The following is a 17,531-nucleotide window of genomic DNA, read 5'->3' on the forward strand; positions in this document are numbered from 1 at the left end:
AGAAGAGAAGAGAAGGAGAAGGAGAAGGAGGAGAAGGAGAAGGAGAAGGAGAAGGAGAAGGAGAAGGAGAAGGAGAAGGAGAAGGAGAAGGAGAAGGAGAAGGAGAAGGAGAAACTAAAAAAGAAAAAGGAAAACAAACAAACAAAAACTCCTGGAAGGCAGATTGCAGATGACCAAAAGTAGTTAGATTAATTGAAAAAGAAAGAAACAAGCAACAACAAAAACACATAAAACAAAGACGTGTTTAAGAAAGCCAAGCCAATAAAGGCTATGCTCATGGGAAAGCATACATGTATTATGGTACTTTACTGTTAAGATGTGTGACTCTGAGCTTCAAACAAGCGAGTTATTTTCATTAGCCCAGCTTGACAAAGGCAGCTGGTCTTCTGAGCTGGGAAGTCAAATGAGGCTAGACATGATCCTAGGCACAGCTTTCTCTTATGTTTCGTTTGCCAAAGAAATGGCAAACAAACCTGTACCTAAGGAAAGCACACCTTAACCACACTAGCTCCCTGTGCCCATGGGGAAGGACAGAGTCCTTTTTTTCCAAGTAAACTACAAACCTAAAGCCAAAGAAAGTGTGCCTTCATCACACTAGGCCACCAGAGAAGGGCAGAGTCCTTCCTTTTTCCTAGTGTAACACTTGTTTTCACAACTTGCAGTCCCTTTTCATTATTGTGTGATGGCGGTCCTGAGTTCTTAACCAAAAATCCCAGGCTGCTCAGCATAATTGTTAGATGGGAATTTATCCTTAACTAAACATTCATTTTTCACCCATTGAAAAATATCAATTCATCATATATGTAATCGGAAAGGTTTTTAGGTCTGGGATGGAACTAAGAGAAGCCAACAGGCCAGGGATTAGGGCTCTGAATCAGAGAAGGGAAGGACTTGAACTCTGGTGTCCCACATCCCAGATGAGTACACTAACCACTAAACTATTCCAAGGCAGGAGGTGAGTCTGTATCCTCTCAGAAAAATGTCTAAAGGATCGAATTTTATTCCAACATAGAGCAAAAACAAATTGCAAAGCTTCTTTCCTTACATCCCTCATCCCCCCTTTAAATTGAATTCTTGTTCTTCAGCCAGCCCAGCTTGGTAATAGTTTTGTGTAAGTTAAATAGACCAGACACGTTTGTTCCTGTTGGTGTTTAATAGATATTCAGTCAGAAAATGGAACAAATAAAGCATCTCGATCTATGTTAAGAGATGTTTAAGGCTGAAGTCAAGACCGGACCTAGTGAGTAGCACCTTGACGGCTCCAGCTTTCCGAGCCCTAAACGAAAATCGGCGCATCCCTCAAAGCCGGGTTGCTGCTGGCGTCTCAAGCACCATCAGTTTGGCGCGGGCTGCAAAATTTGGCGAGGTTGCAAGCCTCCCTGGACACGGGGTGGGGCGGAAAATAACCTGCCTGCCTCCCCCTGGTGCCTTACCTGCGAGCACCGTCGGGCGCGGGGTGCAGACGGGGACCTTCTGCCCCCACCCCCGCCAGCCCCTGACCCAGAGGTTGCGGGACCTGGGAATCTCCGGGGGGGTTCCTGGGGCGGGCGGCGGGCGCGAAGCGGAGCCCGGGGCCGGCACCACCATGGACAGCTCACTGAGGCCGGCCCGGCCGCAGACTCCCTCCGCCCGCAGCCTCCCTCCGGCCGGCCTCCGCCGCCCGGGCCCCCGGAGCCTCCCCAGGCTCGGCCGCGGGATGCCAGCCGCGAGCACCGCCGGGCTATATATAGCAGGAGAGCAGGCTTTGCGGATTAATAACTGAGTCTTCGCCCTCAAATTTGAAAATTATTCCTTTCGGTGTCTACTGAATTCTAGGAACCAGACAGAAGATTTGGCAAAACTGCTAGCAGTTCCACACACTACTTTTTTTTTTTTTTTTTTTTTTTTCTCGAACGCATTAAATTAAATGCATATTGTCTAAATAAACCGCGCATTGTGTCAATAGCTGAGCTGCGGACCTCCGGCCGCCTCTGGGGTGGGAGCGGCAGCTCTACTCAGCTACTCTATCATTGTTTAATAAAGGAGATTAGTGTGCGCAGATGGAGTGCCACGACACGCCTGGGTCTTGCTGATGAGGGGGAAAAAAGGGTTTTCTCCCTCTCCCGAAGGAATCTCTTCACCCAGGCAGGTTACACCGCCTCAGATATGGACTAAGGAGTTTGTCCCACCTGACAGCTAGGGGAGGAGGACAACCTTTCCGAGAGTGGGGGACAACAGAGAGCTACAGGGATAGGCTGCGGGCAAGAGCATATGCTAGAAAGTTTGTCTAAATCTGCAACCAATTGTGTTTGCCACGAGTTGCAGAACAGACTTGCTTTCAAGACCACACTGTGAGCTTTGGGAAAAAAAAAAAAAAAAAAAAAAAAAAAAAGCACTGGGGCTTTGCACCTCTCTTCCAGAGAGCTGCGCTCACTGCCTTTGAACCTTGCTAGATCAGGGGTTGTGCAAGTCTCAGGCGATTTCTGGTCCTCGCAGGACGGGGCCAGCAGTCGCTGTTCTGACCCTCCCTTCCCCTCCAGACTCTTGAGCAGTCAGCGAGACTTCGTTTTTGCTGAACACCATTTTTTCCACCCTGGGAAGACTGGGGAGGTTAAACTCCCTGTCTGAACCGAAGCCTTGGCCGAGTGCAACTGAGGTTATAGAAATCCGGGAGGGGAAATGACGAAAATGCTTTATTGTGAATAAAACAAGAGGGAAGAGGGAGAGGCGGAATTTCACAAAGGTGAAAGATGGCAAGTTTGCTTAGCCTGTCTCTGAGCATCGGGCTTTTGGGGAGTCATTATTTCCTTCCGTCTCTCTAAGGCTGCGATTGCAGCTCCTCCCCGGTTAGCCGAACCTGACCCACTTGGCTGCTTTTGTTTCAGAGGAAGGTTTCGCTCCTCAGGGACGTTTGGGGAGCCCGGTCTCCCACCCTCCCGCAGCCCCTGGCCCTACTCCCCGCTCGGGAATCCCGTGCCAAACCTGGAACAGGGACTTATCTTCCTAGCCAACCTCCCAGGTCAACTTCCTCGTAGGAAAGCTGATTTATGCCTGTTTATACGTATGGAAAAAGGAGTCAGAAGCCAAGCGCGGCATCCCTCCAAATTCTCATTGTCTTTGAGGCGGGAAGGGGGGAAAGAAGGACGGCAGAAAACCTAAAATGATAAGGTTTGCCTTGTCGTGGCAGGGAGGGTTTGACCAGAAAGGCAAACACGGGGTTTTGCCTCACCTCCGCCTGAAGCCTCTTCCAGGTCCGACAAAACGACCGGTCCCTCCGCTCTGGGAAAACACCCAGCCACCGCAAACGCCTCGCCTGGCGGGGAGCCCTGCTGCAAACCGAGGCCCCGGCAGGTGAAACCCAAAGAAATTCGTGCCTTGCCCTGCTCGTGCGCACGGGGCCAGTCGCGCCCGGGGGTGCCCGGCGCTGCCTTGGCACAGGTGTGGGCGCGATTCCCAGGTCCAAAGCTGTGCCAAAGCAGCGCTCTGCCAGCCTTTCCTCTCCTCTGGCCTCGTCCCCTGTCCCCCGGGGCAAGGGGAGACCCGGGGCTGGCAGGGAGCAGCGGCCGGGTTTTGGGGCGGCAGGTGCCGCAGGGTCTCGCCCGGGAGTCGCGCCCCCGCTGGGCGCGCTCCCGCCGAGGCCAGGCTCTCCAGCCGGCGGGGGGACAGGGGCTTAGAACCCCGTGGAGGGGAATTTCGCCCCGTCCCGCCATGGAGGAGGGCTCAGGCTTGCGGTGAGGCTAGGTAGCAGGAGGAGTTTGCTCACGGGTTAGGCATTTGTGTAGGTGGCAAGAGAAAAGCGCAGCGCCGCTTGTGCAGATGACAAACGGGCTTTGGCGGGGGGGCTGGGGTAGGGGGAAAGGGCACGGTATCATGGTATGATAGTAAGCCTCCTGAAAGGGCTTGGCACTGCTCAGTTCCTGCCATATTAACGAAGCCATAGATTTATTTATTTTTTTTTTTTTTTTTTCCAAGCCCACTGAGGCAGAGATGAGGCAAACCCAGCCATAGGAAGGTGGTTAGTGATGTCACAAGTTTGGTCTTTTCAATAAAAGCAATAGAGAAGGGTCTCCCTCACTATATATATTAGGAGAAGCTTCTGTTCCTCATAATAAAAAGAGCAGCAAGGGAGAAAAGCACCTGCTTTAAAACGCTTTATTTAGCACTAATCTGTTGCAGGCAGAATAAAAATTTTGCAGGGCTGGAGAAAAGAAGAGGTATTTCTTTTTTTATTTTTTTTTCTTTCTCTCTTTTTATTTTTTATTTTTATTGATTTCACTTCTTTATCATTTTTTTTCCTTTTATTAAGTATAGCACACAGTTTTGGAAGCGATTGCTGAGAAGATCAACCACTGTTGGCCAGGGTGATCTCTGAGAGGCACAGAGGGCTGTAACTCAAGGAAAAGGTGAAGTAATAAATTGTGAAGAAACTTCAGTATTCCAAGTTTACAAAGGTTATTTATTTTTCCTGAGTCTGTAAGGGTATTTTTTTTTTAATTTCTGGAGGAAAGGAAATTCTAAAAATATTTGATGGACGTTTTACCATTAACACCAGCAATAGACCTATGAGTGGGGGGGAGGCTGTTTTCAGGGGATGTCACAATTATTTTTAATTAGTCGAAAGGGGAGCGTAAATCAAAGAAGCCTATTAGCTATACATTCTAATTTATAGCCTACCATGTGTTCAGGGAATTTATTTACAGCATAAACGATTTAATGTTTTCAGCATGATTTCTATTTCAGCTCTCACGTTTTCGGTTTTATTTGCCTGTGTGGTATGAAATTTGGCTGAGGAGCTGGACTTTTTTCATTGTGGCAGCAAGTGCCGTTTAACGCCAGATAACTTACAGGTACAAAAACGGATTGATGCGCCCAAGCTTTCTCCAGAAAACCTTCCTCAATACGCGGAGAGGCTGAGAAGGAGCCACCACCCGGCACGCCTCAGCGTCCTATTGAAAACTGGGAGGGAGCTGGGGGAGTTTTGCTGTACATCAGGCTGGCGGGGGACAGAAACAAGCCACCCCCCCGCGCCTGCCGGCGGCGGGGTGCGCAGCGGAGCCCCGCGGGGTGTGCGCGGCCGCGGAGGGGCGAGGGGGCCCGGCGGGATGCTACGGAGTCGGCAGCTCCAGGTGCTTGGGTTGGTGCTGCCCGCCTGAGCACGCCACGGGGAGAGCCCGGCCCCTGCCGTCAAAGTGTTTTTCAGATGGGTTCGCAAACGGTCTCCCTTTGGAGGAGCAGTCGGGGGATGGAGCGGGGGGGATGCACATACCACCCCGGCTTTTTTCTCTTCAGAAGAGCCGGAGGCGGTTTCTTGCGCCCGTAGGCTCTGTCGTGGGGCGGGTGGTGTCACCTTTGGTTTTACACAAGTGTCTTCCTGAGATCGGAAATGGGGAGGGGGGCGGACCCCGGCGGGGCGTACCGGGATGGCCCCTTTCCCGCACCCGCACGGCAGCGCAACCTGCCGCAGGCGTTTGCAGCGCCCTGGCCAGACTGACTTCCACGGAGGGAGAGGCAGAAGGCGAAAGAGGGAGAGGAGGAGAAAACTTTCCACTAATTTACTTTTTTGGCCAGGAGCGCTTGTGTTCATAGACGGCGAGTCCTTCCCCCAGCCCTCCCCCTTCGCCCCCCCTTCGCTTTACTAGCTTACAATTAACATCATTAGGCATCAGCCCTCCAGCTAATAGGTGAACTGCGACGAAAAACGGTAGGTGTGTGAAAGGAAAGGCGGTGGGGATCCCAGGCTAGGGTTTTGGGGCTTGGTCTGAAAACTGCCCCGCTGATGGGGGATCGCCCTCTCCCCTCCGCCGCGGCAGGGGAGGCGCTGACCTAGGGGTAAAGACGGAGAGGGAGAGTGAGGACCCCGGCTGCAGAAGATGCGGAGAGCTTGGACGGAGTCCGCAGGGTCTGCTGCGTGCATGTGCTGTCGGGTGTTTCCCTTTCTTCGCTCCTTTTTGATTCTGGTCCCGAGAAGCTCTTGATTTCTAGTCTTTTTGGCTGCGGGTATCCCGCCAGGGCTCTCGGTCTCTCCGCACATGTTCCTAGGGCGCCATCTCTTTGCAAAAAGCCTCCGTCCTCCCGCAGGTCTCCCAGAGGCTGCTCCGGGGCGTGTGAACATCGCAGGCTGCAGTGCGATCCAACCTGCGGAGCCCAGCATGAGCCCCAGCCCCCGCGAGTCCCCGGGACACCGCTCCTGGTAGAGGAACTCTCGGGCTCCGCAGCCGGGCAACGCTTTTTGCTCGAGGTCACTTGCCCTGGCTCAGCGTGGCCCCAGCTTTTCGTGAGGAAAGGACGTGAACCTGACTTTTGCAGAGGTATATTTAGAGAGGGATGGATAGATGCCTTTCCTCCCGCTCGAATCCGCGTGTGAGTGCGCGCGTGTGTGTTTACACGGAGGTTAGCTGAGCTGCTGTAGGGAATCTTTCCTTATCTGAAAGGAGGGCTGCTCTTGAAGCAGAAAGCCCTGGGACAGCTGCTTTCCAGTCTAGAACTGAACACGACTGAGGGAAGCAAACAGATGCGCTCCTCAGCCCGATTCAAATACGAGCTAGATCTTTTTTTTTATTCTTTTTTTTTTTTTTTTTTCCTCAACAAATATTAAGAGGGATCTTGCCTCCGGGCAGCGAGAGACAGAGAGAGGGAGGGAGGAAGAGAGTAGCAGACAGCAAGGAAGGGAGAGACGAAGCAAAGTTTGGAAGAAGAGAGCTACTGTCGAGAGTTGAGAAATTTTGTTTTTCCTTCGCAGCCTGGGAGTTGGGAGAGCCGACAGCAAGGGACCGTTTGGGGACGGAGCTGGTGCATGTGTCTTTCGGGACTGACCCTCCTTTCCTTGCAGGTTTTAGGACCCGGAGGATACAATGTTCACTAAACTCTTCCAGCAGTGGAGTTTCGCAGTGTTCCTGCTGAGTTACTCCGTGCCCTCCTGCGGGAGATCAGTGGAGGGGATCAGCCGCCGACTGTGAGTTTCTCTGGGGTTTTGTCTCGCTTCGGTCACAGTGAGGGTGGGCAGGGGGCCGGGGGACAGCAGCCTCCAGCAGCGCTGCAGCGGGAGGCTCCGCGTTAGCTGCCCCAGGTGCTCCCCCACGGGTTTGCTGTGAGCTACGGGCAGAAGGTGTTCGGAACAGGGAACGGGAAAGCTTCTGCCCTTACAAAACACTTAGGAAGGCAATGTTGGAACTGAGAGGCTCTTCTTCCATGGGGAACAGCCGTGCAGCTGCAGTTTTAGCATGCGCTGTTGTCTATGCACCTTTCTGCACCCTGGAAGGTGCCTGGGAGCATCCCGTTCCACCAAGCTTCTGAGGGTTACACCAAGTACTGCGTGCTTCTCTGGCACGGGCGTACAGCCAGTATTGATAAGGGAGGGGAAAACACACAGCAGTTGGGGCCATCACGAAACTGAGGCAATGAACAATTGCTTTGGATTTCTGGCACCTCAGCATTTATTTTATTTTATTTTATTTTATTTTATTTTATTTTATTTTATTTTATTTTATTTTATTTTATTTTATTTTATTTTATTTTTCTGAAAGGAGAGCAGTATCTGACTCAGAGGCAGAAGCATATTTTTGACAAATGCTAATGTAACTTAAGAGATTCTATCCCGGAAATGACCCTTTTGCTTCTTCCAAAATAATCACCATAGCTCATACAAGTGTCCCCTAGGCAAAGTGCAGTAGAGAAACCACTGGGCTGATGCAGGAGGAATTGTCTAACACATGTAGCTAGTTCACTGGCTCTTACTGGACTTGCATCAGATTTTCTAAGGAAGAAACTCTTTGGTCATACTGTGGAGGGCTGTCAGGTTAGAAAATCCAGTCACAACATACAGGGAAACATGACACAGCAAACTTAATATCAAATGGATTTCAATGTAACTGTTCTGTTACATGCATAAGGACAAGATTTACAAATACCACTTCCTCTGCCATTTAAACAACAAAAAATATCCCCCAGGTGAAGTGACTTCAGACACACCTAAACTTTGGCACCAAGCAGACAGCTGCTATGAATCTCCTACAGCAAATTTTGTAGAACATTGTATTACTGATAATGTTACAGTGTGTTCTTCCAAGCCTATTAGTGCTTAGCTTTTTTGTATGCCTGAAAGCTACTGTTGAGATATTTCCTACATTTTATACCATTTTCTTTGGCTATACAGAGGATCCAAACTTCAGTTTCATAAACAAAAAATTAAAATAATTGAAGTACAGTCAAATGCTGTACTTCCTTGGCTAAGAAACTGTACTGGATCCAAGCCAAATTTGTTAAAAAAGAAATGCTTAGAAATAATCTTTTTTCTTTTTGAAGTTAGCATTGTTGTAACACTTGTTTTTAAAGGTCAGGATTAGAGTTTTTCCCAACATCCCCATTCCATCCTGACTGGGTGAAAAAAAAGTGGAAGCTAAACAGCTGAAATGTATTTCCCAGCTCCCTCTTTGCTATGGCATGTAAAACACACACAAGAAACCAGTTAGCTGTCAGTTAGTGGCATGCACGTAGTTTTGTTTGTGGGTACAACACAAACACAGACACCACACTCAAACATGTGTCCTGTTTTAATACCACCACAAACCATTCCTAGAGTTAATGGTTAATAACTCACTTAAGCCTAGAGATATTTTTTTCTCTCAAAGGCTTAAACCAGTAATGGATGAAAATACTAAGGCACATTATTATAGCCATGCAAAAATAATCAAAATGACATAGGCCTAGTGCTACAGACTTTACTAAGGCAAATCTCCCAAGGAAAGCAATAGCAAATTGTCCCAAGAAAAGATTTCCAGACATATTATTTGTTACACAAATGTTTTACTGACTAGAGAACTTCTGAGAAACCCTGTAATGCCTCAGAGTGAAATTAGATATTTTTATCAGCATGCCCAGACACTGTAGCACTGTGTCCCCAGATCTGTAGAAAATATTTTTCCTAACCCTGAGATAGGTTGAGCAGCTTTCACTTCCTTTGGAGCCAGTGGCAAGGGCACTCAGTCTTGCAAAACCCAGACAGAGAGCTGACAGTCCTTTCTCTCCTTTCTCCTATTCTGCTGATCAGACCCAACATGAATAGTCAAGGATAATAACAATTAAATAAGAGCAATTCTGAGGCAGCAAGTTGTTGCTTGAAGAATGTTGCTTCTCAATGACGCTAGTTATCTAGTGAAAAAAAAAAAGAAGAATTTGCCTGAAAAGAACAGCTTATCTGGAAGTACATGCTTAATATCTGAATGGGTTTCTACTGTTCTCCCAGTAATCAGACATTAAGTCTCATATGCACATAGTGTACTTGGATACAGCAATTAGTTTGAGCACTCTGGTCAAATACATACCATCACCAACCTTCTCTCAAAAGTACCCACCACAAGTTAGCTTGGGATTTGCTGCATTTGGTTTGGGGTCAGACTCTTTTTCCTTGAATGAGGTGCATTTATAGAAGGATGGAAGGGACCTCTAGTGGGTCATCTTAATGCTAACAGCCTTTTTTATTATTATTATTTTTCTTTTTTAACATATCATTCCCAATATGTGAACACAATCATTTCTGTTTCCATTGCCTTCCTACTCTGTGTGTGGGGGTGAGACATTGTTGATATCTGCAGTAGCACTTCTTATATCAGCTTTCTTGGGCAAGTATTTTCCCCTGATTTACAAGCATAGTAGTTGTTTGAGTAACATAAGGGAAGGAGGCAGAAGGTCAAAGAGATATGTATCTACCACAGCTTCTTCATTTTAGGGAGATTTTTGATCTAGAGCATACAAAGGAAATTGGTAGGCAAAATGTAATCCTTCAGCCTGACTGAGTAATAGAAGTCATGTGAAATGTAACACTACGTTACGTTATACAATCATCTGGAATAGCAGAATGTTATTTGGGGCCAGACCTGATGCTAAATATCATAGACATTTAAACAGAAACCCACCGTCTTTGGCACAGTGACCTATCACACGTTTATCCCTGCATTATTTTGGAAATGCATACTCTCACAAGATGTAGATCTCATAATGCTGTTTGACTGTCTTGTGTGTACTGGAACCAAATCTTTAGGTTTCAGCCCTGTAAAATGGAATAGCTTTTCAATCAAGAGTACTTTAATAACAGGCTTTGGAGATTCAAGATTTTGTCACAGTGGGTAAATTGACCAAATACACATTACAGGATTAAGGCAGCTTTAGGTTGTCTGTGATAAAAGGAATTATCCTTTAGTTACAACTGGCAGTAGGAAAGCTTTGCTCATCACATGAGACATACTGTTTTAGACTCAGTAGAGCACTAAGATTCTCTATACTTCTTACAGACTAGAAAAATGAAAGGAAAACTGCATTTCACATGCAAAAAGCCCTGGGAAAATAGTTTACTGAAGCTAGGAAAGTAACGTGAACCACAATGGACAACTTGACAAACAGCACAGGAGTTTGCCACTCAGAGGAGTTGAAGGTTCTAGTTTTATTAGCACACTTGCAAATCAGATTGACTTTAATGAGAAGGTTGTTAGAGATGGCTATTGGAGAGCTGCACTGGTCAAAATAATTCTCCCGGGGGGGATCTTGAGCTTGAGTTAAAGGTCACAGCTGCACTGAAGAGAATGAAACAATATGGGTTCAGTTCAGTATTATCATATTGCATGTTTACTTAGAGACATGAGTTGAAGGGCATAAAATACATGTCCTAAGGCCTGAAGTCATCCAAAACTCATCTGATTATGGGACACGTAAAACATCATAGACAATGTTTGGCCAAACATGTGCTCACAAACCTGAGTATACCTAGGCCTGGTTTTGGGCAAGTATACATTCTTGTCCTAACTGAAACCAGGACACTGCTGCATCATTTCATGCAAAAACAACAGTCATCTGTTAGTCTTACAGTGGGATGAAAGAAAGCTGGTGTTTGAATTTTATATTGAGCAATAGAGATGTAGTATCACTTGAACTAACCAGTTGGACCCAATACAAATTGCAGATTTACAAAGACAAATAGTGAAGGGGATGCTCTTAAACCAATGCTACATAAAGTTGCCAATCTCAAATAACTTTATTGTTGATCAAATCACAAATCTCAAGTGTTTGGCTGAAGGGACTGATAAAGATAAATTACAGAACACTTCCAGTAATTTAGCACACTATCTTTGTCCACCACATTTAGAAACCTTGCAGGATAATTAGGGAAAGGATGGAAGGAAGGAATAGTCACAGTTATGTCTTCTCCTGTTTCACCCACATTGAGAAACAACTCTGTATCCACTAGCTGACCAAATGGTTATACGACAGGCAAGGCAGTGAATTCATTTTCTTTGGCCAGTACAAGCCCAGTCACATGCAGTACCCTGATGCAAGATGAGAGGATACGTCGCCAATCTCAGCACACTGAAGTAGGGCAACCAGAAGGATAAACTGTATTATAGCATTCATGGGAACATAACTAAAATCCCAGCCTGTGCTCTTTCTGTTGTTCACAGTGCAGCTGTGCGTCTATCCCACACCAAGGAAAAAGCATGTATTTTCTCACAGTTCTTTATTATCCAGGTGCCACTTGGATCTTCTTTCCTCAGATATTTCATACTTTTTTTTTGCCAGTACATCTCTGAAAGACATATCTATCTCCTCATTCCTCAAAAATTAGAAAGAGGTTAGCGAACCATAATATCATGAACTTTAAAAGAGTATCAGAGACCCACACAAAAAAAGCAGAACACTGTGGAAGATGATCCAGTGAAGAAGGCTCATGTAAAATGCAGAGAGCACGGAAGCCAAGAAGTTCATATTGGCCCCAGAAGTTCACACTTTAAAGGAACACCAGGAAGGCATCTAAAGCCATAATTAGACACAAGTGGCTAAGCAGTAAAGTCAACAGGAGTGGCTGATGCTCATGCTGCTGCTGTTGCACAAGCTGCCTCTCCAGATAGCTCATTAAGAATTGAAGTGCCTATGCTTTAGGCACCCAAATCTGACCATTTTTCCATTACGCTCCTGCAATTGCACATATTTAAATTTAGAACTGAAATGCATTTTTATGCATTTATTTATATTTTCAAAGTACATGACTGAGCAGAATAAAATTATTAGAATGATGCTGTATAAACACTGCTTCCAGCTTCAGTACTTGTTATTCCTTCTCTTGCCCAACTGCAGTGCTCCATTACCTGACCTCTTGATTTTCATATATTTCACAACTGTCTTCCTGGTTTTACTGCCCGAAGTGTGATGTATTCAGAGTTTTAATGCTCCTCTAGAATAAAGCAGTGACTAATCCAACTTCAGGTCCACTGGTCTGTGATCGATCAGATGAGAATTACTACCAGCTTAGGTCTTTTCCTTCTCTGTAGAGAGCAGTTACTCAGATGCTGGACTTGCTCACATGATCTGACTTAACTGGGTGTCTCCAAGCCTGAGAGCTGGTACAGGCAGTCACTGCCAGAGGAGAGAGGAGCTTTGTGAAGCAGTGGGCAATAACCATATCCTAAATGTCTCTTTCCCCTCTGTTCTTCTCTTTCTTTAGCAAACGGGCTGTATCAGAGCACCAGCTACTGCATGACAAGGGCAAGTCAATCCAAGATCTACGAAGAAGAATATTCCTTCAAAATTTAATTGAAGGTGTCAACACTGCAGAAATCCGTGCAACTTCAGAGGTTTCACCTAACCCTAAGCCTGCTACAAACACAAAGAACTACCCTGTCCGATTTGGCAGTGAAGATGAGGGCAGATACCTAACTCAGGAGACAAATAAATCACAGACCTACAAGGAACAACCCCTGAAGGTATCAGGGAAGAAAAAGAAAGCAAAGCCTGGAAAACGTAAGGAACAAGAGAAGAAAAAGAGGCGAGCCCGCTCTGCTTGGCTAAATTCTGACATGTATGGAAGCAGCATGACTGAGAGTCCACTCTTGGACAACTCTGTTACTACACATAATCATATTTTAAGGTAATTCTACTACATCCTTTCCACAGGCATAACATGTATTTACTGAAATTGTTATCTTTCTGTGCATGAGGTCAAGGCATTGTTTAAGTCTGGAGTAGTAGCACATCTTTTTGGCTATAGCTGGGCAGTGGCTTTTCCAGCAGTGCACTGTCTCAAGGTGCTTTCTGGCAGTAAGTACCCTGTCCACTTTGCACTGGCAAATCTGCACCCAGAAAAGCAACCTTCTCACTTCTGGCCAGAAAGCCACTATTACAAGAGTATATACCCCAAAGAGTCTTCCCTTGCTATGACAAACAACTCTAGTAAACTGCTTGCTTATTGCCAAAACAAGCTTCCCAAAACGGTGTAGCAAGAGAAGTTTTTCTGATAAAAGAAAGCACATCATAGCCATTAAAATTCCCTATTCTACTTTAACTGTAGTGTCTCTCTCTTCAGATCTTGGTCCCACACTCAGGCCTCAGCAGATTGAAAGCTTTGAGTATTATTTAAGGCTCTGCATCTATAAAATGGTGAAGTTTTCTTTCCTCCCTCTCAACGCCTCCCCTTTTTGGCAACTTTCCTACCCTTACTTTACAGTTTTTCATTTTACTGTTTAACCTTAGGGGAGAACATGGAAAATTTCTCTCTTAGTAATATCTGCAAACAACACGGACCAGCCTTTTGCCATAAAATTTTCCCTGCCATTAGGACTTTTTAATTCAGCTCTATCCTTTTGCCAGCTCGTGAAACAATTACGTTGCTGCTCAAAAATGTTGAGCATTGCTTTTGGAGAGAGACGTGCTTTCCTCACGTATGACAATGAAGGGTTTTCAAGGAAGAGGCAAGCTGAAGACTTAAGTGGAGGTGCCCCAAGCGACTCATCCACTTGCAGTCATCTTGGTTTGAATGGAGGTCAGCACACTTGCAGGCAAATCCAAGCAGTCCTCTCCACAGTTAGTTCTCCTCAAATGTTAGTATTTTCAACAGTTAAAAAAAAAAAACAAACAAAACAAAAAACAAAAAACACTTTTCTGTCCTCCTCCCCATCTGCTTTGGCAGCATAAGATACAATAGAAGTGCCACTTGCTCACAGTATGTCCCTTAGAAAGGAATGCAAGCTGTGGGACTTACTAAAATTCAGTCTTTTGTTAAGCTTTACAGGGCACAGTGTGCAGTGTACTCCATTGCCTCAACTTTTGCTGGCATCTACAAAAGCTACTGGTGTCCAGAGCTAGGCATTCATCATCCCTGACCATAAAGCATTTAGCACGTCTGTAAGAGTCAGTAGTGGGGTAAGAAAGGATGGTTTTGATCCAGTGACCTAGGAAAAGCACACTCTGGTAGTCCTGTCATGAGATGCCTGAAGTTGCAACAGCTCTTAAGGAACTGCAGTGTCAGCAGTGTCTTTAGCACATAGAAATCTTGTATGTAGGAAAAAAATATCCAAGGGCATTTTCACTGTTTCTTTGGTTGTCTATCCAAAGGGAGCTGTAAAAGAATGACAGATACAATCCTGTTTATTGTCTGAATGTAGCTTTTCTGTTTCAAGTATGGTTGGATGGCTGAAGGTTGTCAGCTTCACCTTGGAAGTCCTGAATTAGTTTTACCTTCCTGATATTATTCCCCAAGATGCAGTATTACACCAGGGGCAGAAACATAACAGATTCCTATAGAGGCCCTATATTGTACAGATTTGGCTGAAGAAAATTAAGCAAAGAGAAGCCCTGAAACAAGAAAACAAAATTCCTCCCTTAAAAGGACAGAACATAATATGATGGTTCCACTCTCTTATTGCATTAAGTTGCAATTATCCCAGTGGGCTGACAAAAGATACTATTTCTAAACTTCAAAGCAAGACTAACTCCATGCCATGTACCTTAGATAGCAGAAGTCAGGTTCAAAGTAGTTTCCTATGCTGTTATTGGCACATAGTGGGCAAGCGCATTTTAGATGGAGAGATGAATGTGTCTTGGTGAGGTTTATTCCTCACCTACATCAAGCTAAATCAGGGACTTTATCTGTTGGTGGGAGACAAGGAAGGCATATGCAGACAGGATATCCATATGCTACATCACTAGAAGCTGCTTTTGTAGCATCTCTAAGGCTTGCTGAAGCTTAGGAGAAGCATCACTACTTGGCAGTGAAGAAATAGCTGTGCATAATGCAGTAGCCTGCTTTTCACTGTATCTCTGTGCTTCCTTTCTGCTCAACAGGCTGAACGAAAATCCACATGCCAATTCCCTCTGCCCAAACTCAATCCCAAAATTTTGGGTTTAGATCTGAAAAAAAAAAAAAAAAAAAAAGACAAGAAATGACCTGCACATCTTTTGAATTATTACAAGCAGTATCTCATAAAGTAGCCAATCCTGCAAAATCAGAGACCAAATCACAGAAAGCATCTTGCATGTACTCATTAGTATGGAGACCATTGTCAAGATGTGGCTTGGCTTAAACTCTACAGCAAAGAGTAAAATCCAAGCCAGAGTGAAAATATCACCATCTTAAAAACAGGCCTACATAGTTCAGACACACATATACAGTCATGCTCTATGAATTGTGTGTCATTCTTATGCTGTAGCCTGAATACACCCTAATATTACCCTAGTTAATTATTATGGAGCTTCATGGTAACATTTCCATTCCAGGCACTTAAAAATTCTTTCTCATGGACATTCCAGCTATATTCCCATTCCAATTCAATTAAACTGTTATTACCTAATTTCCTAAGAAACTGTTCAAATAAGTAAACTCCCTAATGCTAAATGTAGTCTAACTTTCAATGTGCACATACAAAAAAAAATTCTAACTCTCAAGGATTTGTTTTTTTGTGCGTGTCTCACGCCCACACACGTCTGCCATGTAGAACACTACCCACAGCTTTGGTGATCCGTCCAGCAGCAGAGCAATCACACTCCATCCTATAGCTTTGCATTCCACCCTATAACTGTTTCCCAGGGAACTGAAATGCATTACAGAAATGTGCTGTTCACAGCAGCAGAAGGGAAAAAAGCCCAACCCTTCAGCATTTCCTGCAGTACTGCTAAGAAATAACTTTAAATAATATTGTAGTGCAAGTTCTACACGTCGGATAGAAGCAGGCTCTGCTTTTGTTCTCCCAAGCTCACAAAGGGAGGATTACAGAAATCATAAAAGCACACCAGTGTCCCTTAGAAAGTTCTCAAATCTTAGGGCTGTGTATGACCAAACTCTGAATGTTTCAGCTCTGACTGAATGCAACAGGAATCAGAGCTTAACATGAGATGCTCATTTTCTTTCTGGTCCGAGTTATTTGGCTTACAAAGGGAGAGTTTCAGGAATATATTCTCTGCATTTATTCATATACTTAAAGAGAGACACCATCAAGGATCTGTTCACCTGAGCAGACTTTAATGAAGTAAAACTCATAGACATGACAGTATAGAAATACACACCTTTAAGATAAACAGCCCCTTGCCTAACAGGTGGCCTATCCATAGACAAAGACAGATTTGGTCAAGATAGACTAAATAATCTCATGGGACAGTTCTAATAAAAAGCCAGGCATTGCACCCAAACAGTTAACACAATAAGGACATGATTGCCAGAGTGTTCAAAAAGGACTTGCTTTTTTTTATCTTCAAATCAAATTTCTCATTTCTCCAAATATGTTTTGTTGTTGTTTTGGTTTTGTTTTTTGTTTGGTTGTTTTTTTTTTTTTTTTCCTTTCAGTGTTTGGCATATTTATTACAGGTTGATAATTTTTTTTTCTACCCATAGCTCTCAGGAATCTTCTTGTGTAAGGCCCTAAGAAAACTAAAGCTCCTTCCTATTTGTCTGAAAGTACAACAAAGTGGAATAGATGGTCTCATTTTCATGATAAATTGCAGGTCTTCATACTGCCAGCTGCACTACACTGAAGGAAATAGAGATTTTTGAAATGATGTACAATACTGTAATACTATTAAACAGGTCTTACTAGTGCAAATATTTACTAGCAAGACACATCCATTATAGTTTGTGGAACTCTTGCTGTTAATTTTGAGTCTATGTATTTGAAGTGAAAGTTAATGTTTTCCATTTTTTTTATTCTTTTTTTTTTTTTTTTTTTTTTTTTTTTCTCCACAGGAGGCGCTGATATTTTCAGCAAGACATCTTTGGAAGACATATTGCAGTATTCTGTAATAGTGAACATATGGGAAGTATTAAAATATTTATTACCTGTAAATATTGTAAATGCTCAGAATAAAACTTTTTTCCCCCATTGCTCTCTGAAACTGCACATTTGGTTATTGTGAACTTTTTTTTTTTTTTTTTTTTGCTAATGCTAAGACAATTATTATTGTCACATTTACCATAATTTATTTTGTTGACTGGTGTATTTATTTTGTGAACGTATCTTGGTGCTGCTGACTTTCTATATTTTTTGTAACATAATGCACTTTAGATATACATATCGAGTACATGGATAACTGACAAAAAATATTCCTGTTTTGTGGTTGACTTCAATGAATGCCTACACACAATTGTTCAAACTGATTTTCCTTTGTGCGTGTATAATAGCAGTATTTCAAAATTTGTAAAGAATGTCTAATAAAATATAATCTAATTAAACCATGACTCAAAAGGAGAAATGTGTCCTTGAGGAATTTCAAGAGCAGGAACATCACTTTTTTGCTTTACTACA

The 17,531-nt window shown here is 44.3% G+C and overlaps 1 protein-coding gene across 3 annotated transcripts; it reads left to right on the forward strand.

The window, feature by feature from the left end:
• The first annotated feature begins 4,110 nt into the window (after positions 1-4,110).
• Positions 4,111-17,039, forward strand: PTHLH (parathyroid hormone like hormone). 3 transcript variants are annotated; one of them, XM_032200590.1, is made up of 5 exons: positions 4,111-4,193; positions 4,286-4,382; positions 6,809-6,931; positions 12,467-12,889; positions 16,973-17,039. In XM_032200590.1, the coding sequence occupies exons 3-5, from the start codon at positions 6,831-6,833 to the stop codon at positions 16,980-16,982; spliced, it is 534 nt and encodes a 177-aa protein (XP_032056481.1). In that variant the 5' UTR covers positions 4,111-4,193; positions 4,286-4,382; positions 6,809-6,830; the 3' UTR covers positions 16,983-17,039. The 3 variants fall into 3 exon arrangements, with proteins under 3 accessions (XP_032056481.1, XP_032056488.1, XP_032056497.1); XM_032200597.1 differs by having other exon boundaries at positions 4,291-4,382; XM_032200606.1 differs by lacking the exons at positions 4,111-4,193; positions 4,286-4,382 and adding an exon at positions 5,661-5,680.
• The last annotated feature ends 492 nt before the right edge of the window (positions 17,040-17,531 follow it).

The sequence above is a fragment of the Aythya fuligula genome, chromosome 1 (assembly GCF_009819795.1).
Source record: "Aythya fuligula isolate bAytFul2 chromosome 1, bAytFul2.pri, whole genome shotgun sequence".
Lineage (NCBI taxonomy): Eukaryota > Metazoa > Chordata > Aves > Anseriformes > Anatidae > Aythya > Aythya fuligula.

What these genes read in the sequence shown, in the direction of transcription:
- PTHLH (XM_032200590.1), top strand. Translation starts at nt 6,831, where the DNA reads ATGTTCACTAAACTCTTCCAGCAGTGGAGTTTCGCAGTGTTCCTGCTG. An exon ending in GAGGGGATCAGCCGCCGACT is followed by an intron (nt 6,932 to 12,466) that starts GTGAGTTTCTCT and finishes CTCTTTCTTTAG; the next exon opens with CAAACGGGCTGTATCAGAGC.